This window comes from Drosophila santomea, chromosome 3R (genome assembly GCF_016746245.2).
Source record: "Drosophila santomea strain STO CAGO 1482 chromosome 3R, Prin_Dsan_1.1, whole genome shotgun sequence".
Taxonomy (NCBI): Eukaryota; Metazoa; Arthropoda; class Insecta; order Diptera; family Drosophilidae; genus Drosophila; species Drosophila santomea.
In genome coordinates this window covers 14,781,840-14,802,106 of record NC_053019.2, presented here as the reverse complement: position 1 = coordinate 14,802,106, position 20,267 = coordinate 14,781,840, and the positions used below count along the sequence as shown (strand labels likewise).

At 45.2% G+C, this 20,267-nt stretch overlaps 8 protein-coding genes across 9 annotated transcripts; 3 read left to right on the top strand and 5 right to left on the bottom strand.

Annotated features, from left to right (window-relative positions):
* Positions 1-8: 8 nt before the first annotated feature.
* LOC120454704 (DNA replication licensing factor REC) lies at positions 9-8,608 on the bottom strand. The gene is made up of 2 exons (XM_039640242.1): positions 6,322-8,608; positions 9-797 (listed from the first exon to the last, which is right to left on the bottom strand). Exons 1-2 carry the CDS (start codon positions 8,583-8,585, stop codon positions 404-406), a joined length of 2,658 nt encoding a protein of 885 aa, XP_039496176.1. The 5' UTR covers positions 8,586-8,608; the 3' UTR covers positions 9-403.
* On the top strand, positions 893-6,275 carry LOC120454706 (nose resistant to fluoxetine protein 6). Its single transcript, XM_039640243.2, has 8 exons — positions 893-2,101; positions 3,029-3,324; positions 4,202-4,367; positions 4,500-5,203; positions 5,262-5,455; positions 5,520-5,860; positions 5,924-6,066; positions 6,131-6,275. Exons 1-8 carry the CDS (start codon positions 2,026-2,028, stop codon positions 6,233-6,235), a joined length of 2,025 nt encoding a protein of 674 aa, XP_039496177.1. The 5' UTR covers positions 893-2,025; the 3' UTR covers positions 6,236-6,275.
* A 134-nt stretch (positions 8,609-8,742) lies between the features above and the next one.
* Positions 8,743-9,428, bottom strand: LOC120454164. 2 transcript variants are annotated; one of them, XM_039639231.2, is made up of 2 exons: positions 9,277-9,428; positions 8,743-9,226 (listed from the first exon to the last, which is right to left on the bottom strand). In XM_039639231.2, the coding sequence occupies exons 1-2, from the start codon at positions 9,328-9,330 to the stop codon at positions 8,789-8,791; spliced, it is 492 nt and encodes a 163-aa protein (XP_039495165.1). In that variant the 5' UTR covers positions 9,331-9,428; the 3' UTR covers positions 8,743-8,788. The 2 variants fall into 2 exon arrangements, with proteins under 2 accessions (XP_039495165.1, XP_039495166.1); XM_039639232.1 differs by having other exon boundaries at positions 9,280-9,402.
* Positions 9,394-10,378, bottom strand: LOC120454163. The gene is made up of 2 exons (XM_039639230.1): positions 9,956-10,378; positions 9,394-9,871 (listed from the first exon to the last, which is right to left on the bottom strand). The coding sequence occupies exons 1-2, from the start codon at positions 10,274-10,276 to the stop codon at positions 9,461-9,463; spliced, it is 732 nt and encodes a 243-aa protein (XP_039495164.1). The 5' UTR covers positions 10,277-10,378; the 3' UTR covers positions 9,394-9,460.
* A 176-nt stretch (positions 10,379-10,554) lies between these two features.
* Positions 10,555-11,630, top strand: LOC120452895 (actin-related protein 2/3 complex subunit 3). Its single transcript, XM_039637353.1, has 3 exons — positions 10,555-10,693; positions 10,832-11,005; positions 11,112-11,630. The coding sequence occupies exons 1-3, from the start codon at positions 10,688-10,690 to the stop codon at positions 11,463-11,465; spliced, it is 534 nt and encodes a 177-aa protein (XP_039493287.1). The 5' UTR covers positions 10,555-10,687; the 3' UTR covers positions 11,466-11,630.
* Positions 11,631-11,986: 356 nt separating this feature from the next.
* Positions 11,987-13,080, bottom strand: LOC120452894 (NADH dehydrogenase (ubiquinone) 23 kDa subunit). Its single transcript, XM_039637352.1, has 3 exons — positions 12,923-13,080; positions 12,289-12,740; positions 11,987-12,223 (listed from the first exon to the last, which is right to left on the bottom strand). Exons 1-3 carry the CDS (start codon positions 12,960-12,962, stop codon positions 12,062-12,064), a joined length of 654 nt encoding a protein of 217 aa, XP_039493286.1. The 5' UTR covers positions 12,963-13,080; the 3' UTR covers positions 11,987-12,061.
* A 235-nt stretch (positions 13,081-13,315) lies between these two features.
* Positions 13,316-20,252, top strand: LOC120454612 (probable ATP-dependent RNA helicase spindle-E). The gene is made up of 11 exons (XM_039640074.2): positions 13,316-13,598; positions 13,656-13,898; positions 15,585-16,315; positions 16,400-17,052; positions 17,154-17,299; positions 17,362-17,951; positions 18,003-18,150; positions 18,214-19,350; positions 19,413-19,534; positions 19,596-19,808; positions 19,867-20,252. The coding sequence occupies exons 1-11, from the start codon at positions 13,404-13,406 to the stop codon at positions 19,997-19,999; spliced, it is 4,311 nt and encodes a 1,436-aa protein (XP_039496008.1). The 5' UTR covers positions 13,316-13,403; the 3' UTR covers positions 20,000-20,252.
* Positions 14,161-15,354, bottom strand: LOC120454614. Its single transcript, XM_039640076.1, has one exon. It carries the CDS (start codon positions 15,292-15,294, stop codon positions 14,206-14,208), a length of 1,089 nt encoding a protein of 362 aa, XP_039496010.1. The 5' UTR covers positions 15,295-15,354; the 3' UTR covers positions 14,161-14,205.
* Positions 20,253-20,267: the final 15 nt, after the last annotated feature.

The window sequence follows — 20,267 nt, the reverse complement described above, 5'->3', positions numbered from 1 at the left end:
TATTACTAATTAATATAATCCCAGAGAATTTTCCTACTTTCTTAAAGCAAAGTAAATGCAAATAACATGGGCTTCATCTCTACATATTCTTTTGAATAAAACTAGTAGGAAAGAATATGAAAATTTATATGGTCCCAAAAGTATGCTAATTGTAATTTACAAATGTTTTGTACTATGGTAGGCCGGGATTTAACAATTGACCTAGTATTTATCTTCTTTAAAATCAACATAGCAAGAACTACAACGTAATGGTGTGACTTTTGAACAGAAAAATTTGTTTCTTAATATTTACTATTTATTGCTAGACGCCTTGGATCATTTTAGAACCCACTTAACTAATAGTTAACTAGAAAAATAAAGCGCAGACGAGGGGCAAATATTGACACTCTCGCTTGTCATTTACTCAGTCCGGAACCACTTCGTACATGTTTGCGCCTTTCATGAGCAAATAGCCACCCAGGTTTGCCATTTCCACCACCTGGCTTAAGCCGGTCAAAATGCCAGCCCGGGTTCCGATTTCCTTTAGCTCATCGAATTCGAAGATGCGTCGTCCCAAAGCCGCCGAGCGTTTTTTCATAAGCTCCACAAAATTGCGCAGCTGAGCGCTCCTTCCGGTTGCACCTCTAGCGCTGCCTCCTCCGCGAGCTCCGGACCAGCTGGAGTCCGCCTTGAGGCTGGTCTGGGTGATGCTCTCGGTCAGCAGGGCGATCACATCGCGTACATGCTGTGGACTGACGACGTGGGACAAATCCAGACGAGCACGTGCCTGGGACAAGTGAATTATCCCAAGAAGTTGTCTTAAAAAAAGAGTTGACAAAAGGAAGTGTTTCAGCATTACTTGCGGTTTTTTAATATATCTCACAGTTGTATTAAATGTTCGTAAGGCACTTTAAAGCCAACACAAGCCCACTGAAAACACCATATTTAGCAATATTCATAGTAATATTCAGATTAGTAATTTTTGGCATGTATTAAGTCCAAATGGAGGAAGCAAGTTCGCTGCCTAAGTCTTCTGATTTTTGGCCTTTTGCCAAAACGTGTATTCCATTTTTTTTACAGTTTTGATAATTGATGACCCAAGGTTGTACGTGGGCCTCATCTTCTTGAACCCCAATTAATTTCGCATTTTGTTCTGCTCATCATCTACGTCGTAGGTAAACAGTTCTTTACAGAATTATGATAACATATCTCCATATTTGCCGAAAACTTGTTTTGGCAGATGAGTATTCTGAAGGGTATTCGTAAGTCCACCGCCCAAATGGTCGTAACATCATGCCTAACACTGTTGCCGATTCAGCTTTTTTCCCGACTATTCTGGCGTTCTTCAAATACATTTTCTGAAAATATATCAGAATTTTTAGTTGGAAATTTCAGCTCCTTTCGAATTTTTACCCAACAAAAACAGTCATTTATATGTGGGAAACTGTGATGCCCAATGACCACTAGCTCGATCGGAAACCCGAAATGTAATCATAAATCAGTTGGATGTGGGCGACTGAAGGGGCCCAGCATCGAACATGTTCCAACGCATTTTGCCTGTGCGTTTTCTTTTATTTTTTGGAAACCAACGCATTTCTCAGGGGAGTTTTGAAACCCATCATCATTACAGAAACTGCATCGACAGAGGCAGAGACAGAGGCACAGGTATAGCAGCTGAGCCCCATCTCATCCAGTGGCCCTAGACGACGCACGCATCTGTTTGGACCGCGTTTCATTCTCGGCTCGCACGTTGGCGCAAACGGTTCATTAGCTGGCGGATCATTCCATTCGGTCGGGTTTCGGTTGGGTATTGGGCCAAAAGTGCATTTCCTAACATCGACATTGGCCGGACAGCAGAAGCCCCTGGGTCTGGTCATCTGCTTTGTTTTTGCTTCATTTACCTCGAGTCGTTTCGGTTTCGGTTGATGAAATTCAGCTTCTTATTGTTATTGGTGCGCTGCCCGTGCATTTGATTGGAGTTCGAGTGACGAAAGTGCCAAGAGTCGAAGACAATCAATTAGAGGGTGCATTACGATAGGCGATTCGATGCATCCCATGATGATGCTTCACATCGTGATTTTAGCAGCCACTTTTACGGCTGCGCAGTGCTTTCAATTGAACAGTAAGTATGCATTACAATCAATGGGAAAGATTTAATGTCCGTGTTAATTTTGTTTATGTGCCTATAAAAGGTTCTGACAGTTGTTAAATAATCAGACTAACAATAAGTAAATGCTGTGAGAAGGTTTGTGGTAAGCAGAGACTATAATACTCTTTTCAAATTATAAACCAACCATTTTGCAACTTAATAAATGAGTTCAATATATATTAGATGACTGTCTAGAGTTATAGGCGAGTTATAGAGCTGGTAAATGTATATCTAAAAAAAAAAGTATTAAGCCGTAGTTAAAACCACAAATCATGTAAAACCCATGATTAATTTAAGTTGAATAAGCGTTTTTCGTGCTTCCTTTAGCAACGGGGAAGTTTAAACCGACAAATGGAAAAACATTTTGCAGTTCCATTTGTTCAGATTGCATGTTATGCTTGTCAATCGATATAACTATAGAACATATGCACCTGATCCGCCTATTTGCGTGTTCTGCGCCAAAAGTTCCCCTCCCGAATTCGGTGTACAAAGCCCTGTCGAGAATTCGATGATGGAGCAGTATTTTGACAAACAATTAACTCAGCCGGAGTGTCTGGAATCTGCCAAGAGATTGAGGCACTCACACTTGACTTGACCAGCAAAAAACAAAAACAAAAAAGGCAGAACAATTACAATATTGACATATGCTTGTTTGATTACTTCCCTCAATCGGAATAGAGATGAAGAATCTTCCAGCAAATGCAAAACAAGTTCAGGCTCGGGCAAAGGAAACTAGTTTCCTTTCACTTGACTGAACAGCCAATGAACCCGGACTGCGATTCTAGCGAAAAAAGGACCTGCCCAGTTCAAAAACTTGTTTCCCACTTAATGAGCCGATTAGTCCGACTGATTCACCATATTGTTTCTCGATCTGTTTCCTTTCCTCCCTTCACTTTGCAGTGACGCAGTTCTATGAGATGCCCCCGCTGTACGACTTGGATGACTACGATCGCTGCCTTCAGGAATTGAGTGGCCAGAGGTCCACATACTGCTTCGTCCGCGCGGAAGTCCAGCCCGATGAGTCGGTGGCCGCCTGGCGGGCAATTGCTGAGATTTCGCAGTACGATCGTCATCACTTCGATCACAGACAGCTATATTTCGGTCTATGTCTCCGTGAATGTGAGGCTTCTTTGGCCGGATTAAATAAAAGCGAACTGGAGGCCCTGGAAGCCGGCCTGCTGTCGGAAAATGCGAAGGTAAGGCCACACGGAGGAGACACCTCATTGGGAGCTGCGATTCAGATGCGGCTAACGATCGATTTAATTCAATCTTCAAACTCGCGGCTGGGCAGATACAGATAAAGATATTTCAAAACCCATCCATCCGTTGGCCGAGGCGTCGGCCGTAATGGTCAATCAACAATCATCGGACACAGAAGCCGGGATAACAGCGCCAAAGTTTATTCAACTCTCGCTCCCCGTGAGCTGCATATTAGGGGTACAGTGGCGCAGTTGGCGGTTATTGGGCATATTTTTGGGGGGTTAGGGGGTTTTTAAAGAACAGAAATAGGTATGTATGTCCGTTTTTATCTGCTTGCCATAAAGAGTTGTCATGTTTTAACTTTTTAAATATTCGTGTAAATCTAAAAACACGTTCATTGTTTTTTGAAAGTGGCAATTTCAAGGCCCTTAAATTTAATGCTAATTCTCGATACGAACAGGAAACATCCCATTTCAAAGACCCCCTTGCATACGCCGCTGGCTAAATGTGTGATCTGTATCATCATTACCTATATATATTGCATAAATTACTGCCGGAAAATCCGCTGATTAAACATCGGATAGCGGGGCAATGGGTGTTGGCAGCAGATGAGAGATGGGAATGGGATATGTGGTATGGGGTATGGTGTGGCGATGCCATTGATGCAGTCGCCATCAAAATGCATTTACGACGGCTGATTAAACAAAGCGCTTGTGTTGACTTAGGCGTTGGCCAAAAATGGAAATGGGCGGTCAAACAGTGAAATTCGATCCAATTCAATCAAATCGAGCTCATTTCTTTCAAGGCCAAGGGCCTGACGTTGACATCTGGGTATTTTAATGATCGCCCCATGGTCGATGTAATATTCGGCAGGTGAACGTATATCTGGACTTGTTCTCGATGGAAGCCAACAACCGCCAACGGCACCAGCGTTTGACGAATGCCTGCCTGAACTGGCGGCTGCAGCGTCGTGGATTTGGGGTGCTGGCCAAGAGCGTGGTGGAGTACTGCGATGAAGCGGGACATCAGGTGGAAGATGGTGAGTCAGAGATTATATCAATGTGTAAATAATGTTTCTTTGAATTAGCATTCAAAAAGTGTTATGCATTCATTTTTATGGCGATGAGGTAATGCTCACGAATGGTAATTAAATATTTCTTCTTGGCTTTAGATGCGTGGAACCTGACCTTCTATGGGATCTTGGGCACTCTACTGGTCCTGGCTTGTCTGGGAAGCTTAGTGGATCTGCATCTAAAGCGAGGCCGACATGACAAAATGCTCAAGGAGCGAGATCACTACAAGACACCGCCCAAGAGCACTGCCCAACAGGTGCTGCTCACGTTTTCGGTGGCCCGCAATTGGTACCGGCTTAATCAGGAGCCAAGTGGCAAGATCGGTCGCGAGCTGAGGTTCCTCGACTGCTTCAAGTTCTTCGCCATGTTCATGGTGATCTTTGCCCACACTAACTGGGTGATTTACGAGAGCGCCATCAGCAATCCGCAGGATCCCGAGCGACTGCTTCACACGGCGGCGGGCACTTTACTCGTTTCGGGATCATTGATCACCGTCACATTTTTTGTAATCAGTGGCTTGTTGCTAACCATTAATTGGTTGGCCGTTTCTCGTTCGCTATCATCTAAAAGGGACACCTTGAGCTTCGGCCAGTATGCTCTGCTCTTTGTCAAGTTTAACATCTTCCGATACATTCGGTTGACTGTTCCATATGCCTTCGTATTGCTCATGAGTGGCGTTTACTTTGAGAACGCTGGAGGTCCTCTGTGGCGGCACATCTTTGAGCGGGAGCAGCTGGCTTGTCGACGCAACTGGTGGACCAATCTGCTCTACATTAACAACTTTGTACGCACGGATGAGCGAGTAAGTAGTGCTCATTCTAATATAGAACAATCCACTCAAAATTCGTTTCTTGATGCAGTGCCTGCTCCAAGGTTGGTACTTGGCAGCGGATACTCATTCCTTTGTGCTTAGCTTAGTGCTGTTGATGCTGGGTCATCGGTTTGCAAGATGGAGCAAACAGCTCTATGCGGGAATTTTGGGCCTGTTTGTGGTCTTGCCAGGGGTGCTCACATATGCCATGAACTACTATCCCATTTTTGTACCCACGCCACAGTAAGTAATCGAGGTCAAAAGTGTTAAAATTCGATTACAGTCATTCTATCTATCTCCTCAACAGAACACAGAAGGATTCGTTTATCGGAGATCGCCAGTTCACCGAGTTCTACACTTCGTCTATTATGAATTTCGGGTGCTATTTCTGTGGAGTTCTGGCCGCTTTGGTTTACGATCAGTTGGCTCTGAAGCAATACAAGCTACGAGAGTTGAAGGGCTTCCAGTTCCTCTGGTTCTCACTCATTCCAGTGGGTATTCTATGGCTGTTTAGTGCTCATCCCATCTTCCAGCACTACTACGTGCATCCGTCAGCAATTTGGGGAGCATTGTATGCCGGCCTGCAGAGGAACATTTGGGGCTTTGGCCTGGCAGCCTTCATCGTGGGCATGGCCAGCAAAGTGGGCTGTAAGCATCAACTGCGAGATATTTGTGGTATATCCTTGGTAACTTTTATTATTTTTTTCACAGGGATTTTCCGTAAGTTCTGCTGCTTGCCCATTTTTCGTATTTTGGGACGCCTCACCTATGGAGCCTTTATCGTGCACCTTCTTGTGGCGCGAATCGTGTTGGCCACAGTGCGGGAGCCCATTTATTTTGGAACTGGCATGATGGTAAGCTCATTTCCGCCATTGAATTTTCAAATGTAAATTAAATGGTTTCTCATCTTATCCACAGTTTGCTTTCATCTTTTTTACGGTGACCGTGTCCTATCTCTGCTCCTTCTTGCTGGCCATCTTTCTGGAGCTTCCCGTCTCCTCCTTCCTTAAACTTATGAGGTAGTGCAACGTCTTAACTTATAGATTACTTATAACTAGAATAAAAAAACATAACTTAATTAAACCCGTCACCAAAAACTCTGCACTTACCCTGCGCCAATCTGGATGGAGTCACTTTCATGCAACCCGCTGCTTCCTGTAAGCTCCAGGAAGTATCTCAGAATAGCATTGCTGGCCTCCTCGTTTAGGACCGGATTTACTTCCTGGCGGGCATAGGACAAGAACTTCTTAATCAGTATGGGTGGCAGCAGGTCCAAGTCCCCCTCCTCCGGGAGTACCTCCAGACGTTTGTCTAGATCGTAATCCTGCTGCATAATGCTGTCATTATCGTCCTCCGTGTTGATTGTGTCATCTTCTCTTCCCGCTGCCGGCACATTAAAGGTGACCTCGCACATGGAGTCGCTCATCTTGGGCTTAAGAGCATAGCGGGCTGCAATTCTGGCTCGCTTCTTGGCCCCCGCGTGGAGAGCCCTTACATGGGCCGTCAGCGACATATCTCTCTCCGAAGGCTTATCCAATAATATGTAGACTAAATGAAACTCCCGGAGCAAGGAGGGTGTAATATTTATGTTTTGCAGGAGGTAGCGCCCTTCGTCGTACTGTCCCCTTTGCGGATTTGCGCACGCTATCACCGAAGGCTGCGCCGGGAATGAGGCAAAGGCTCCTGGAAGTGGAAGATTAACTTCCTCTGATTGTAGGCACTGCAACAGTACTGCCTGCTTGGAGGCAAGTTTATCCACATCATCGAGGGTGCAGTGACCCCCACCACTGGCCATCATCAAGGAACCTGCTTGTACCACACGCTTGTTCCGCCCAGCAAACGTAATACCCAGCTGTTGTGCAGATTGAGCCCCACGTTTTCCACTTACGTGGCTCCCGTATTCTGCGATCTGAGCGCAACTCTGCAGGATCTTGGTTTTTCCGATGCCAGGATCACCCACCAGGAGCACGTTAATGGCTTCAGACTCTGCTCCTTTGCCACCGAGAAGGGATAGCAAACAGGCGGCTTTGGGTAGCTCATGTCCGTACACCTCCGGGGCAATAGATTGCACCAGAAGCCTAAAGCTGTTGGTTTCCGCATTGATCATAGCAATGGCTTCCAAGTCACGTTCGCTAAACTCCCGCTTTATGCTGCCCGCATCCCGAATGTTGACTGCCTTGAGAAAAGGCTGCATCTGGTTGGATGCGTCTCCTGCAGCAGTATCGTCGCCCAATTCCTGCAGCTTAAGGATGCCAGTTATCACGACCTCCTGCCCAATTCGCACAGCATCTACTAGATCATGTCGCAGCTCCACGTCCATTTCTGCAGGCATGCTGGTCTCAAAGTCATGAACCAAGCCCAAACTGGACTCCTCCACGCGGATAATCTGTCTAATTGAAAGCCTGGTGTATGGAGAGTTGCGAAGAGGTACGAATTCGTCACGAGCCACGCACTCCGATCGCTTGCATTGATACGGACGTGGCTGGAAGGTTCCCCGTTGGCGCATTGCCATCTCCATCTGGCAGCGGCTGCAGCGAAAGGCTTGCCACGTGAGGCTGTAGCTGGGCTCGCCCACATTGCTCACAGTGCCCCGGATGGAAAACAAAGTGTCTACACGGGTATGGCTAATTCCTTCTATTGTTTCCACGGGCACAAAAGCCTCCGGTCGTGTATAGATCTTGCGTACTCGCGCAGATGGAGGGACGTACTGTTCCGGAGTGGGGACTATAGCCGTGGTGGAATCATTAGAGTCCAGCAGGTGGTTGACGACCACAGTGTGCATGGCCAACGAAAGGGTGCCCAGCGTGCGAAGAGGGTGCTCCCGGATATCTTCGGACAAACTAGGCCAAACCTCCTTCAGCTGGGCATCCGATATAATGCCTGGAGCGGAGAGAGGAAAGAAGCCCCGATCCCGTATCATCACGAAATCGAAGGTGTGGGGATTACGTTGGTAGTATGCCTCCACGGCCATTACTCTTGCGGCCAGCTCGTTGCCCTCCTCGTATTTCTCGCGCAAGAAGTACAGCCGCCAGCCAGGATAAGCCCGTGGATTGTCCACCGCAATACTTTGAACCTGGAGACCGTCTTCCGGAGCGGCGTAGTTTTCCGGTCGCAGAAAGCTGCAGTCTAAGTGACCATTGCGTCCTCGCTTGCTACCTGGGCGGTTCCAGCCCCTGGGTTGCCGGTTTGCAGGCGAAACAGACGGAGCGTCTGGTGCTCCATGTTCCCCCTGGTTGGGTTGTCGGTTGCCTCCGGCTGGGATCACACGTCCGTTGCGCCGAAAGTAGAAGTACGGACGATAGGCACCTCCTCCGCGACCACGCCCACGCACAAATCGCGAGGGAGCACGCCCACGGGAAGGCGGAGGATTCATTTTAGTTCGCAAAAGTTTACAAATTTACGCGCTTTTAAATAGAGATGATACTTTTTAACGTAACATAAAATATCGATAAGCGATATTTGCTTAAGAAATGGAACCTGTAACGATTTTTCAAACTGGATGACTTAGAATAATGCGAGAGTTTCCCTAATTCCGATATTATTTCATTATATTTGTTATAAATCCAAATAATGATATTATTTTGAAATCATTTCGCTGGACATTTGCAAAATCTTCGATTCTTGCTTCAGCATATCCAGCTGAGCGGGAAGGTAGCGCTCAAATACGTCTGATAGCTTCGACTTGACCTCGCGAAATGTTTCCAAAACAATTTTCTCCTCGCAGTCATTAGTCGGCTGAACGGCATTCAGTTCCTGGAGGAAATCTGCGCAGCCGTCGAGGAGAAACATCTGCTTCAGGTGAAGCTTAAAGAGCTCCTGCTGAAGAGCCTTGATGCACCGGATTTGGTGATCCAAACGCAGTGGCATTGTGGAAAGAGCCAACATCTGGTCCAAGTGCGTTTTAGCCTTCTCCACTTTCATCTCGGGAGAACTTTCCTTGTTTTCAGATGGTCTTGCTTCAATATCCTTCGGATCCATAGTGCCCGGAGTTTCCGTCTTTGTTTTAGCTGGAGTCTGTAAAGATAATTATGACTTACAAGCCTGGGCAAGTCTTAGAAACTTACAACTTTCTCCTTCTTTTTGTGGTCTACAGATTTATATTTATTTTTTTTTACCATTTTTTTTTACCTGCTAAAAACACTAGCGACCGTATACCACAAATGATAAATCTGAATAGCATATCGAATATTTAGTCAAAGCCTCCTTTTAATAGGAAACTCATACTTTTTATAGAATATACAGAGCTATCTAGGGTGCTGGTTTCTGTTCACCTTTTTCCGGGAAAAGGGCGCTCAGATTGAAGGGGCAGTTGTCCAGGCGGGCCAGTTGCTTCACCATGTCCTCCAGGAGCAGGCTGTTCCGCTCGTCAGAACCCTGGATGAGCCCGTAGGCCTCTGCGTTGGCGATTCTGTGCTGCAGAAGTGGCATGTAGGGTCCTTTGAAATGCGGCTGTCCGTTTGCCAATTCCGGTGGAGGCTTTGCAGTGGGGGTGGGGCTCGTTTCCGACTTTAGAGACCGACCAGTCGGTTGGTTCGGCCGAAACTTGGGAGCCCTGTAGCCAAACTTTCGCTTTTTTTCCGCCTCCAAGTGATTATCGCTCACGTCCACGGCCTCATAGTGATGGTTATAAAACCGGAGGCCGTAGATTGTCGGCTTTGGCTAGCGGAAGTAGATTTAGTAATTTAATGGTATAGTTTAAGGGTGCAGCTTTTGGAAAATGTATATATTTAGTATCACACTTACAGCTCTGTTGCGCTCCTCATCGTAGCCATCGTCAGCCGAATCCTCATCCTGTTCATTGTCCAATTCAATGGAAATCCGGTCACTGGTCTGTGGCACTTGGGGCACGAACTCTGAAGCACTGGCCCGAAGTCCTTTGGTGGGAACGGCAGCAGCCAAAGGAGGAGAAGTCGGAGGAGTAACGGCTGGAGTCACCGTATTGCTCATGGACTCCAGTTCCAGGCATAGACGCTTGTAAGACATTGTGGATCTTTCCAATTGGTTGAGACTCAGCTGGTCACCGAAATTGGCCACGTTCTGCAGAAAATTTTTACTCCGATCCATAAAGAGCGAAGTCAAAATCGAATTCCTTTGTGGATGGCGCACGCATTGAAAATTTTAAACTTTTTACTTAAACTTGTTTTGATTAACATTCGATGCCTTGATTCTGACAGATAAAGCATATAGCTTAAAGCTTTCAAAGTTTCAAAAAACGTAATCATTATTTATAAATATTAATTAACAAATAGAACATTTTTATATTTGTCAACAATTTTAAAATTTAAGCCCTTTTAATGGTAAGTGTGACCATAGTGGCTAAAAACTACTTTAATAGGTCTCGATCTATCGAACAGGTCGATAAGCCAGGGCTGAAAAATCTGTAAACAGTGGACGCCTACAATTGTTTTTATTTAATTAAAAATTAAATAAGCGTTGGAAACGTTAATTTAAATCTTTTATAATATCCAATTTAACATGCCGGTGAGATGATACTTCCATGTAGATGGCAGATAAACTCAAGGCGTTGAGATATTACCTGTTCCTTCCACCTGCCATCGTGACCCCCTGCCAGGCAACAATTTGGGAAAAGATAAATTTGTAACTTACCAATGTTTTCAGGCCTACCACTCGCAGATCAAGGAAGTGCGCCAGCAGGTGGGCAACATGGCCATCCTGCCGCTGAGGACCCAGGTGCGCGGACCAGCGCCCAGTGCGAATATTGAGAGCGACATCATCGATGAGTCACTTTACTTCTTCAAAGCCAATGTGTTCTTTCGCACGTACGAAATCAAGGTGAGGCCGCAAGCCGGGATTCAGGACTAACCGGGTCACGTGCTGGTTATAGTGAATCCTTACAAATGAGCAATTAAACTCACCCACTCTGGGTTACCTCTTTCAGTCCGACGTGGATCGCGTGCTCATCTATGTGACGCTCTACATAACAGAGTGCCTCAAGAAGCTTAATCGTTCCACGAGCAAGGCCCAAGGACAGCAGGACATGTACAGCCTGGCCATCTCCAAGTTCGACATTCCCGGCGATGCAGGCTTTCCATTGAACGCCGTTTATGCGAAGCCGCAAACGGCCCAGGATGCCGATCTAATGCGCCAGTACCTTCTGCAGCTGCGCCACGAAACCGGCAACCGGGTACTGGAGAAGGTCTTCAACACCGAGGATGGCAAGCCCAACAAGTGGTGGACCTGCTTCGCCAAAAAGAAGTTCATGGAGAAGAGTCTGGCTGGACCCGGACAATAATCAGCTCGCCACAATATCTAGATCTTGTTTTGCTTCCACGACCGGTGAACATACTTTAAAATAGGATTCACAGCAGCAGCGTGGTCCAATTTTTAGTGTCACTGCCAGAATATAACTATTAATTAATTTCTTTAACCACTATAAAATAAATTATTTACATTTGTAGACCTTTCTGTTTTAAATAATTTGTGTAAATTGTTTTTACAAATCCCAAGTTAAACTGGAAAAAAAACTGTAAGCAGCTTTCAAAACAACTGGCCAGCATGAGGAAGTTATAATCTAAATTTGTGTAATCAAGATCGGTATAGTGAAATGTTAACTAAGTTTTATTTATTGTATTCGCTTTCTATTAGCCTGTTTATTAAATAAACTTTGAAATCAGTTGAATACAAGGTGAAACTTCAATATAAATAATATAGGTATGTATTTTGACGAGTATAATATTCCCACATCTGGCCGGTCAAGCCGTTAAATAAATCATATATCTGAACCCTTCCATCATTGTACAACCACACAATCGCTTAAGACGAAGCCACAGCAACGATCTTTAATTGGAAAATCGTTCTAAACAAGGAATTCTAGGGGTACAAGAAGCTTTAACGATAGAGATGGTCGGCCTGCAAGTTCGAGGCAATCTCGGACTCCCACTTGTCGCCGTTGCAAAGAAGCTTTTCCTTGTTGTACAGCAACTCCTCGTGCGTCTCCGTGGAGAACTCGAAGTTGGGTCCCTCGACGATGGCGTCCACGGGACAGGCTTCCTGAAGGGGGAAAGGAAATGCAATTAGTTTCCCGTAAGCAGTGGTAAAAGTGTGCTCCTCCTCACCTGACAGAATCCGCAGTAGATGCACTTAGTCATGTCGATATCGTAGCGTGTGGTGCGTCTGCTGCCATCCGCGCGCTCTTCCGCCTCGATAGTGATTGCCTGTGCAGGGCAGATAGCCTCACATAGCTTGCAAGCGATACAGCGCTCCTCTCCACTGGGATAACGACGAAGGGCATGTTCGCCGCGGAATCGCGGGCTCAATGGTCCCTTCTCAAAGGGGTAGTTGATGGTAGCCGGTTCCTTGAAGATGTGCGCCAGGGTGACGGCAAATCCGCGAAAGAGTTCGCCGAAGAACATGGTGGAGGCTGCGCGATCAGTGATGTCGGCAAATTCCATGCTCAGCTCCTTGTTGTTTACATACACATAGCCCTTGGGAACCTCGACGATATCTTTGGGTTCTGCTCGCTGGGCGGCCAGCAGACGGGCTCCATGGCTGCCAAACATGCGCTGTCCTGTAGGGAGCAAATTTAACCATTAAGTTACATTCTTCAATCGGAAGTAATCCTCAAATAAGCGAATTTAGTCTATTGTTTTGGTATGACATAAGCTTACATAACCTCACTCGGCGCGATTTTCACGGAAATTTTAGATATTCCGGAAAACGATGGATGTGAGGTGTTGTGTCTCCACCTACCGTTGCGCGATGCGGTGAAGATTCGCATAGATAGCGACATGTTTGCGACCAAATTAAACTAAAATTGCCAAAAAAGTTGTTTTGCTATTGAATTTGCCCGAACAAATTAGTGCTGGGATAATTTCGATTATCCAAAAAAATTCGATATCTAAATATTGTATTGAAAGTTATCGTATTTAAATACTTTTATTAAATTATAATACGAAAAGAAAATGAAGAAAAAAAATAAATAAATATCCAAATAAATATTATTATCCGAAAAGAGAATTTAAAAAAAGGCAACACATTTGTTCTTATAATACGAATACCGTTTATGAAAAGCTTACAACGCCGATTATGGCACTATCGATATAAATCAAGTTTTTCAATTCCCACCTTTGATATCAAAAGCCCCACCACTACAATTTACCGTTTCAAAAAAGAACGCTACGCGGTTTTGCGAAATATTGGTTTCATTGTTTGACAACGAAAAGGGCGAAAAATGGATCAGGATGTGATGGATTTCTTCGATTTCTCGAAGGAATTTAAGCGCGAGCTTGCCCCGCAAGGCTACATCAGCAGCGATCCAAACATGATGGCCACGGATACCATCGACTCCAAAGTGCCCAAACGCGAAGTGATCGGCACCGAATATGTCACTGAAATCGTAGCCAAGGAAAAGGGTCTTCTCAACAGGGTGAGAACTAAAAGTCTGCGTCAGCGCTTCGTTTTGTTTATTTGTAATTTGATATAGACGCTGCGCGACGAATGTCCCCAAAGCAAGCGCAATCACACGCTGGACGATTTGGACACCGACGATGAGGAGGAAGAAACCGAAATTCGGCGGGATGACGAGTACTACAAGAAGTACAGATTCAATCTAAACCGCGACAAGAATTTGCCCATCTACGCCAAGCGTGAGGAAATATTGGCGGCCATCAATGCCAATCCGGTGGTCATTCTCAAGGGCGAAACAGGATGTGGCAAGACCACGCAGGTGAGTGTTGCCACGTTATCAAGAGTTATTTGCCATTCTTTAAAGTTTAAATGCGAGTTGCATAGCAAAACCTAACCTACAAATGAAATCTATGCCTTGTTTTCTTATAAGCAATATTATGTTTCTGCATCCCATGCAAACGAATTATAATTGAACCTTATGGCGTTGATTTTTAAAAGTCAGATCCATATTAGTTGAATTAAGTATTACTTTATCCAATATTCCTGACCAGATCATGATTGCAAAGCGCAAAAATACAAAATGAAGTCATAGAATTATTTATTTATCTAACAGTTTTATAAACTAACTAAGTACCCAATAGTTCTCTGAATTCTTCATCTGTGACCTTAATTTCCCCCACTTCCTTTTCCTCGTCGTCACTGAAGTCAAAGATCTCATACTCTTGCTGCAGCTCATCTGGCAATGCCTTCTGGAATACGGTGGCTGAGGACATCCTCCGTTGATAAGACTCGTTGACCTCCAGCTCCACTTCTAGTTCCTCTGCCTGGTGTGATGGTTCCTTTTCCTCGATGCCGTACATCGCCTTGTTTCGTACCCTTTGTCGCACTTCCAACTGGTTGCTGGTAGATGCTGTGGGGCATTCCTCGTCTGGAGTATTCTTTTTAGCACCCAGAACTCTTTGGATATCGGCAAATACGTCTCGCAGATGGCCAAATATATGAGTGGGCGGCAGAGCATGCTCATGATCAGTTGCCAACTGCTTCTTTTGATTATTGTATGCTGATTCCAGTTCACACAATGGCTGACTTGCCTGGTCCAGTGCTCGCAGACCCTCCAGTTCATATGACAAACTGACGTTATTCTGTCGCTGTTGCTTCTGCATTACGGCACTCTGTCTCTGTTCCCTGGCCCCCGCTATGATCTCCACACGGTCGTAGTCCACCAGATTGTCAAGCCCCTGGCAATAGTCGAGCGCTGTGAAGCGGAAGGCCTGCTCCTGGACCAGGCGCCACAACATGTAGGCAACTTGTTGGGTGTCCTTCCGCTCCGGATTATCCTTTCGCAGATCAAGAGCGTAATCTGTTAGTTCCTGCCAAGTGCGGGGAGAGACCTCGATCTTAACAAAGGTGTGGGTGGGCTGCTTGTAGTAGATCACGTAGAGCAGATAGAATCCTCCAATCCTTTGCGCCCGGGATGCCGGGAAAACGTCTCCGGTGGTACGTCGGGAGCACGACAGCCGCTTGGCCACATGCAGGGCCGCCAGAGTGGTGGCTATCACCTCTGTGTGGTTCGTCTGGGCAGTGAAGAGGTGCTGCAGCTGCATTTCTCGCCAGCACTTGCAGAACACCTCAAATTCGCAGGTTTCTCCATCGTTGACCAATCGCTGGAAGCGTTGCACCAGCTCCCAGCAGTCGTCGAAGACATTCAACTCCATTTTGGATCTTGTTTACGCGAAATATCGGTGCATCTTACATCCCATCCGCTTCAAAATGTAAACAACAACATTCGCCGATTATAATGTTTTACAGCACTACCATGAACTATCGATAAATATGTAGTGTTCATAATCAATGGGCTACTTTCAAAAATAGGCGCAAAATGATAATCTTCAAAATATTTAAAAAAAAAACGATTAAACATTTTACTTTACTTAAGGAATAAATAGTATTAAGTATTAATAGTTTTATTTATAAGTATACTCAATTCAATACGTTTTTCTTGCAGGTGCCCCAATACATTTTGGACGAGGGATATAAGAGCGGCAAATACTGCAACATTGTGGTGACACAACCCCGTCGCATAGCTGCCATCTCCATAGCTAATAGAGTGTGCCAGGAGCGCGAGTGGCAGCAGGACACAGTGTGTAGCTACCAGGTGGGCCTGCACCGCCCGACGTCTCTGGAGGACACCCGTCTGCTGTACTGCACCACCGGGGTGCTGCTGAACAACTTAATAAGAAACAAGACGCTGACCCACTACACGCACATTGTGCTGGACGAGGTGCATGAAAGAGACCAGGACATGGATTTTCTACTGATCGTGGTGCGTCGCTTGCTGGCTACCAACTCGCGGCATGTGAAGATTATCCTGATGTCGGCCACCATCGATGCCAGGGAACTGTCCGATTACTTTACCACAACGAACTCAATTCCACCGGTGATCTCCGCCAGTCATGGACGTAAGCACTCGATCGAGAAATTCTACCGTGACCAGATGGGCAGCATTAAGTGGAAGGAAGAAGAGGACGACCAGCTCGTTCCACAAATCAACGATCACGGGTACAGGGCGGCGGTAAAGATCATAATGGTTATTGACAACATGGAACGGGAGGGTGCAATCCACTCGCGGATGAGCTATGACGAGGCTCTGCGGTATGGAGCTGTGCTCATCTTTTTGCCCGGAATTTACGAAATCGACACAATGGCAGAAAACATAACTTTTATGCTGGAAAACGAGTAAGCCTTAACTAATTTGAAGTAACCAAAGTTGTACTATTTTCATTTTCATTACTTGTTATAAACTTTATGGCTTTATTGCAGTCGTAACATTAAAGTTTTTATTGTTCGTTGCTTCTCGTTGATGACACCGGAGAATCAACGGGATGTCTTCCACCCGCCGCCTCCCGGTTTTCGCAAGATCATCCTGACCACAAATATCGCTGAGAGCTCCATCACAGTGCCAGATGTCTCATACGTTATTGACTTTTGCCTAACCAAAGTGCTGGTAACCGATACGGCTACCAACTTCTCTTCGCTTCGCTTAACCTGGGCCTCCAAGGCCAATTGTCGCCAGCGTGCCGGTCGTGTTGGACGTCTTCGAAGTGGACGCGTTTACCGTATGGTTAATAAATCCTTTTACCAGAGGGAAATGTCCGAGTTTGGAATACCAGAAATGTTGCGCCTGCCCTTGCAAAACTCGGTGCTCAGGGCCAAAGAGCTGGAAATGGGGTCACCGGTTGAAATTTTGGCATTGGCTCTGTCTCCGCCAAACTTGTCGGACATCCAGAATACAATATTGCTTCTGAAAGAGGTGGGCGCTTTGTTCCTTACAGTAGACGGCGTCTACAACGCGATGGATGGCGATGTTACCTACTGGGGCATCATCATGTCCCGGCTGCCGTTGGACCCACGTTTGTCCCGCCTCATCATATTGGGTTATGTGTTTAACCTACTCGAAGAAGCTATAATCATGGGTGAGTGGGTAATAATAGAACATGGGAATATTATAAGCTAAATACTGCGATTCCGGGATTATAATTTACCTTGCATTTATATTATTTAAAACATTTTGTAGCTGCTGGCTTATCGATGCGTGGCTTGTATGTGCACGAAGGTAGTAGTAGTAGAAGTACTAGGGCACAATTTGATTCATTTTGGATGCACTATATTTTCGCCGATGGATCTGGCTCCGACTTGGTGGCCATATGGCGCGTGTATCTGGTAAGTTCTGCGATGAATTGCTAATATTTTAGTACAATATAACGTGTTACTCCGTTATGCAGACATATTTGAACATGGTGGAAATTGGTCACGAGCAGGAATCTGCCATCCGCTGGGCTAACCGTTTTCATGTCTCCTTGCGGTCACTGAAGGAGATGCACTTGCTGGTGCAGGAGCTGCGTGTGCGATGCACCAATCTTGGTCTGATTCCATTTTCAGTTAATCCTAGCCAGATGATGGACGATCGTGAGAAATCGTTTATTCTCAAAGTTATCATCGCCGGTGCGTTCTACCCAAACTACTTTACGCGTTCTAAGGAGATGTGGAATGAACAAGACCGCCAAATATACCAGACTATATCGGGGCACGATCCCTGTCGCACCGTTTATTTTACCAACTTTGGGCCTTCCTGTATGGGCGAGCTGTACACTAGGCGCATTAAGGACTTTTTTCATGATGCGAGGATTCCGCCGGAGAACATGGACGTTACCTTTCAACCGGGTTCTGAAAAGGTCTTTGTCACATTTAAGCAAGATGATTGCGTTGCAGATTCATCTAAGCTTGTTAGTGTGCCGGGCAGAGTTCAAAGTGAAGTTTACAAGGCAGTTAGGATGCGACTTAATTGTATGCAACGTATAATACGTATAATGAGGTGAGTTGTCTACGTTTTTAATATTACCCAGCTAATATTTCATTATTTCAGACCGAAACAATTTATGAACTACGTACAGGAGCGAGGGATTGGAGATGTGATTGAGGGTCGTTGGATTCCACCCACAAAGCCTTTAAACGTCGAGCTTCTTGCCCTGCCATCTGTCTTCAGCAAAACTATTACAGGGTTGATTACTTGCGTAAGTTTTTGCATCTCTTAAATCTGGAAGATCTCTGAGTTCTTGTATTTTCCTAACTTACAGATCATCAACTGTGGCAAGTTCTATTTTCAACCCCTATCCCTGGCAGAGTGCATTCGGAATATGTCTGAAATCTTCAATGCCCCACAGCAACTCAGAAAATACGTAGTTGACGCGTGTGACATTTCAAAGGGCATGATGGTGCTGGCCAAACGCGACAGTAATTTCCAGCGCGCCACAGTGATCCGACCTGAGAATCAGAGCAATCGCCAACCAATGTTCTATGTTCGCTTCATCGACTATGGAGACTGCGCTTTGCTGCCCATGCAGCAACTGCGTTTTATGTCGGAAGAGCTGATTCAACAGTACGGCGACCTTCCGCCACGTGTTTTTGAGTGCAGGCTGGCACTGGTTCAGCCCTCTTCGATGGTGCACGGAAATTATAGCTGGCCCACCGCAGCTAATGATCTGCTCCAATTTGTAGCCAAATGTGGTCGCATTGATATTGAGGTGTATTCGCTGTTCAATAATGTAGCAGCTGTTCTTATTCACATGAGAAATGGCACAATCAATGATAAGCTTGTAGCGCAAAAGCTTTGTCGTCGGTCCGACGAAGATTATATGTCTAGAAAGGATCATGATTTCCGGCTGCGTAGTCAAGAATCTGGCCGGTACTTGAGTTCGGCGGAGCGCCAACAAATCAATGAGGAGTACCTACGATCCTGCCAGCTGCCGCAAGATTTCGACCTACCACCGCCTCCGCAAGACATGTGCGGCAACAATGTAAGGTTGAAAGGACCCTACAGTCCCTTGGAATGTTCCATGCAGTCCATTATTCGTGTGGGCTCAAGTAAAAGGGTGAATATAGATTCCGCTTCCGTTAATGCAGTTCTGCTAGACACTGATCCTCAAGATCATCACGATCATTTGATTGTGGCCCACGCAACCGTGGAGAGTCCAAATGGACAGACACTGACAGCCCGTGGAACCACATTGATGCCCAATGTGCAGGGATATGGTGCACTAATGGTTATGCTATTTTGTCCCACTATGCAACTTAAATGCAATGAAGAGGGCACATCATATGTGTCTATTCTGGCAGGTTTGGGTTGTGATCCGGTAACAGGCGAGCCCTACTACGCAGAGCATGATGTGTTGATTAATTTAGATGTCAACATTCTCGAAGATGATTTGGTTTTGGTAGGCACGCAGACTACTGATATATATGCAAAACAATTTTCAATTTTTTATGTGTATTTTAGATTAATCAAATTCGCTACTATATAGATAGTGTCTTCTTCAACTTTAAGGAAGAAAATTATCCGGCTGTTAGTGTAAATGAACGTGAATCTATTTACACTCAGCTGCGCAGCCTGATAAAGAGGTAAGATTGCTACGTTTATAGTCTTGTTATTTAAATGATTTCACTAAAATTCCTTTCGAAGGCTCCTTTCCAAGGATCGTAGTTATATTGGAAAAAATATGAGCAATTCGGATTTTGTATGGGAAACCAATCCCGAACAGCCAATGCCGAATGAGCCTTTTGGCAAGAGGGCAATATTTCCAATGCACTCACTTACTGAGCTCAAAGAGGACGACATGGGTCGCTTAATGAATCTGAGAGAGAACTGCAGCATGCTACACAAATGGCGCAACTTGTAAGACTTATTATTTACAAGAATATATAGCTTTATATAATTTTACCTATAATTTTAGCGAAGGCACTTTACCCCATATGACTTGCAAACTGTGCAATCAGTTGCTGGAATCGGTTCCCCAGCTCCGTTTGCATCTTCTGACCATACTGCATCGTGATCGCGAAAAGCAAATCGACTTTTGCAATCAATAAGAATGGTTACATCGTTCGAATTGACAATAGCTTGTTTTGAAGTTTTTGAATAAGGTTTTTTTTGTAAGGGACAACCTTTGAAAGGCACAAGATGACACTAATTTACATACCTGAAGATCACGAATTCATGAAGTCGAAAAATTGTTTTCGTTTCCATTTAAATTTAAAGAAGTTTCTGATTACAGTAACTTCTTAAGATCAGTATTTCTTTGTCTTACAGAGAGGGAATATAATGTGAAATATAATTTTTGTTTTTAACTATATCGTT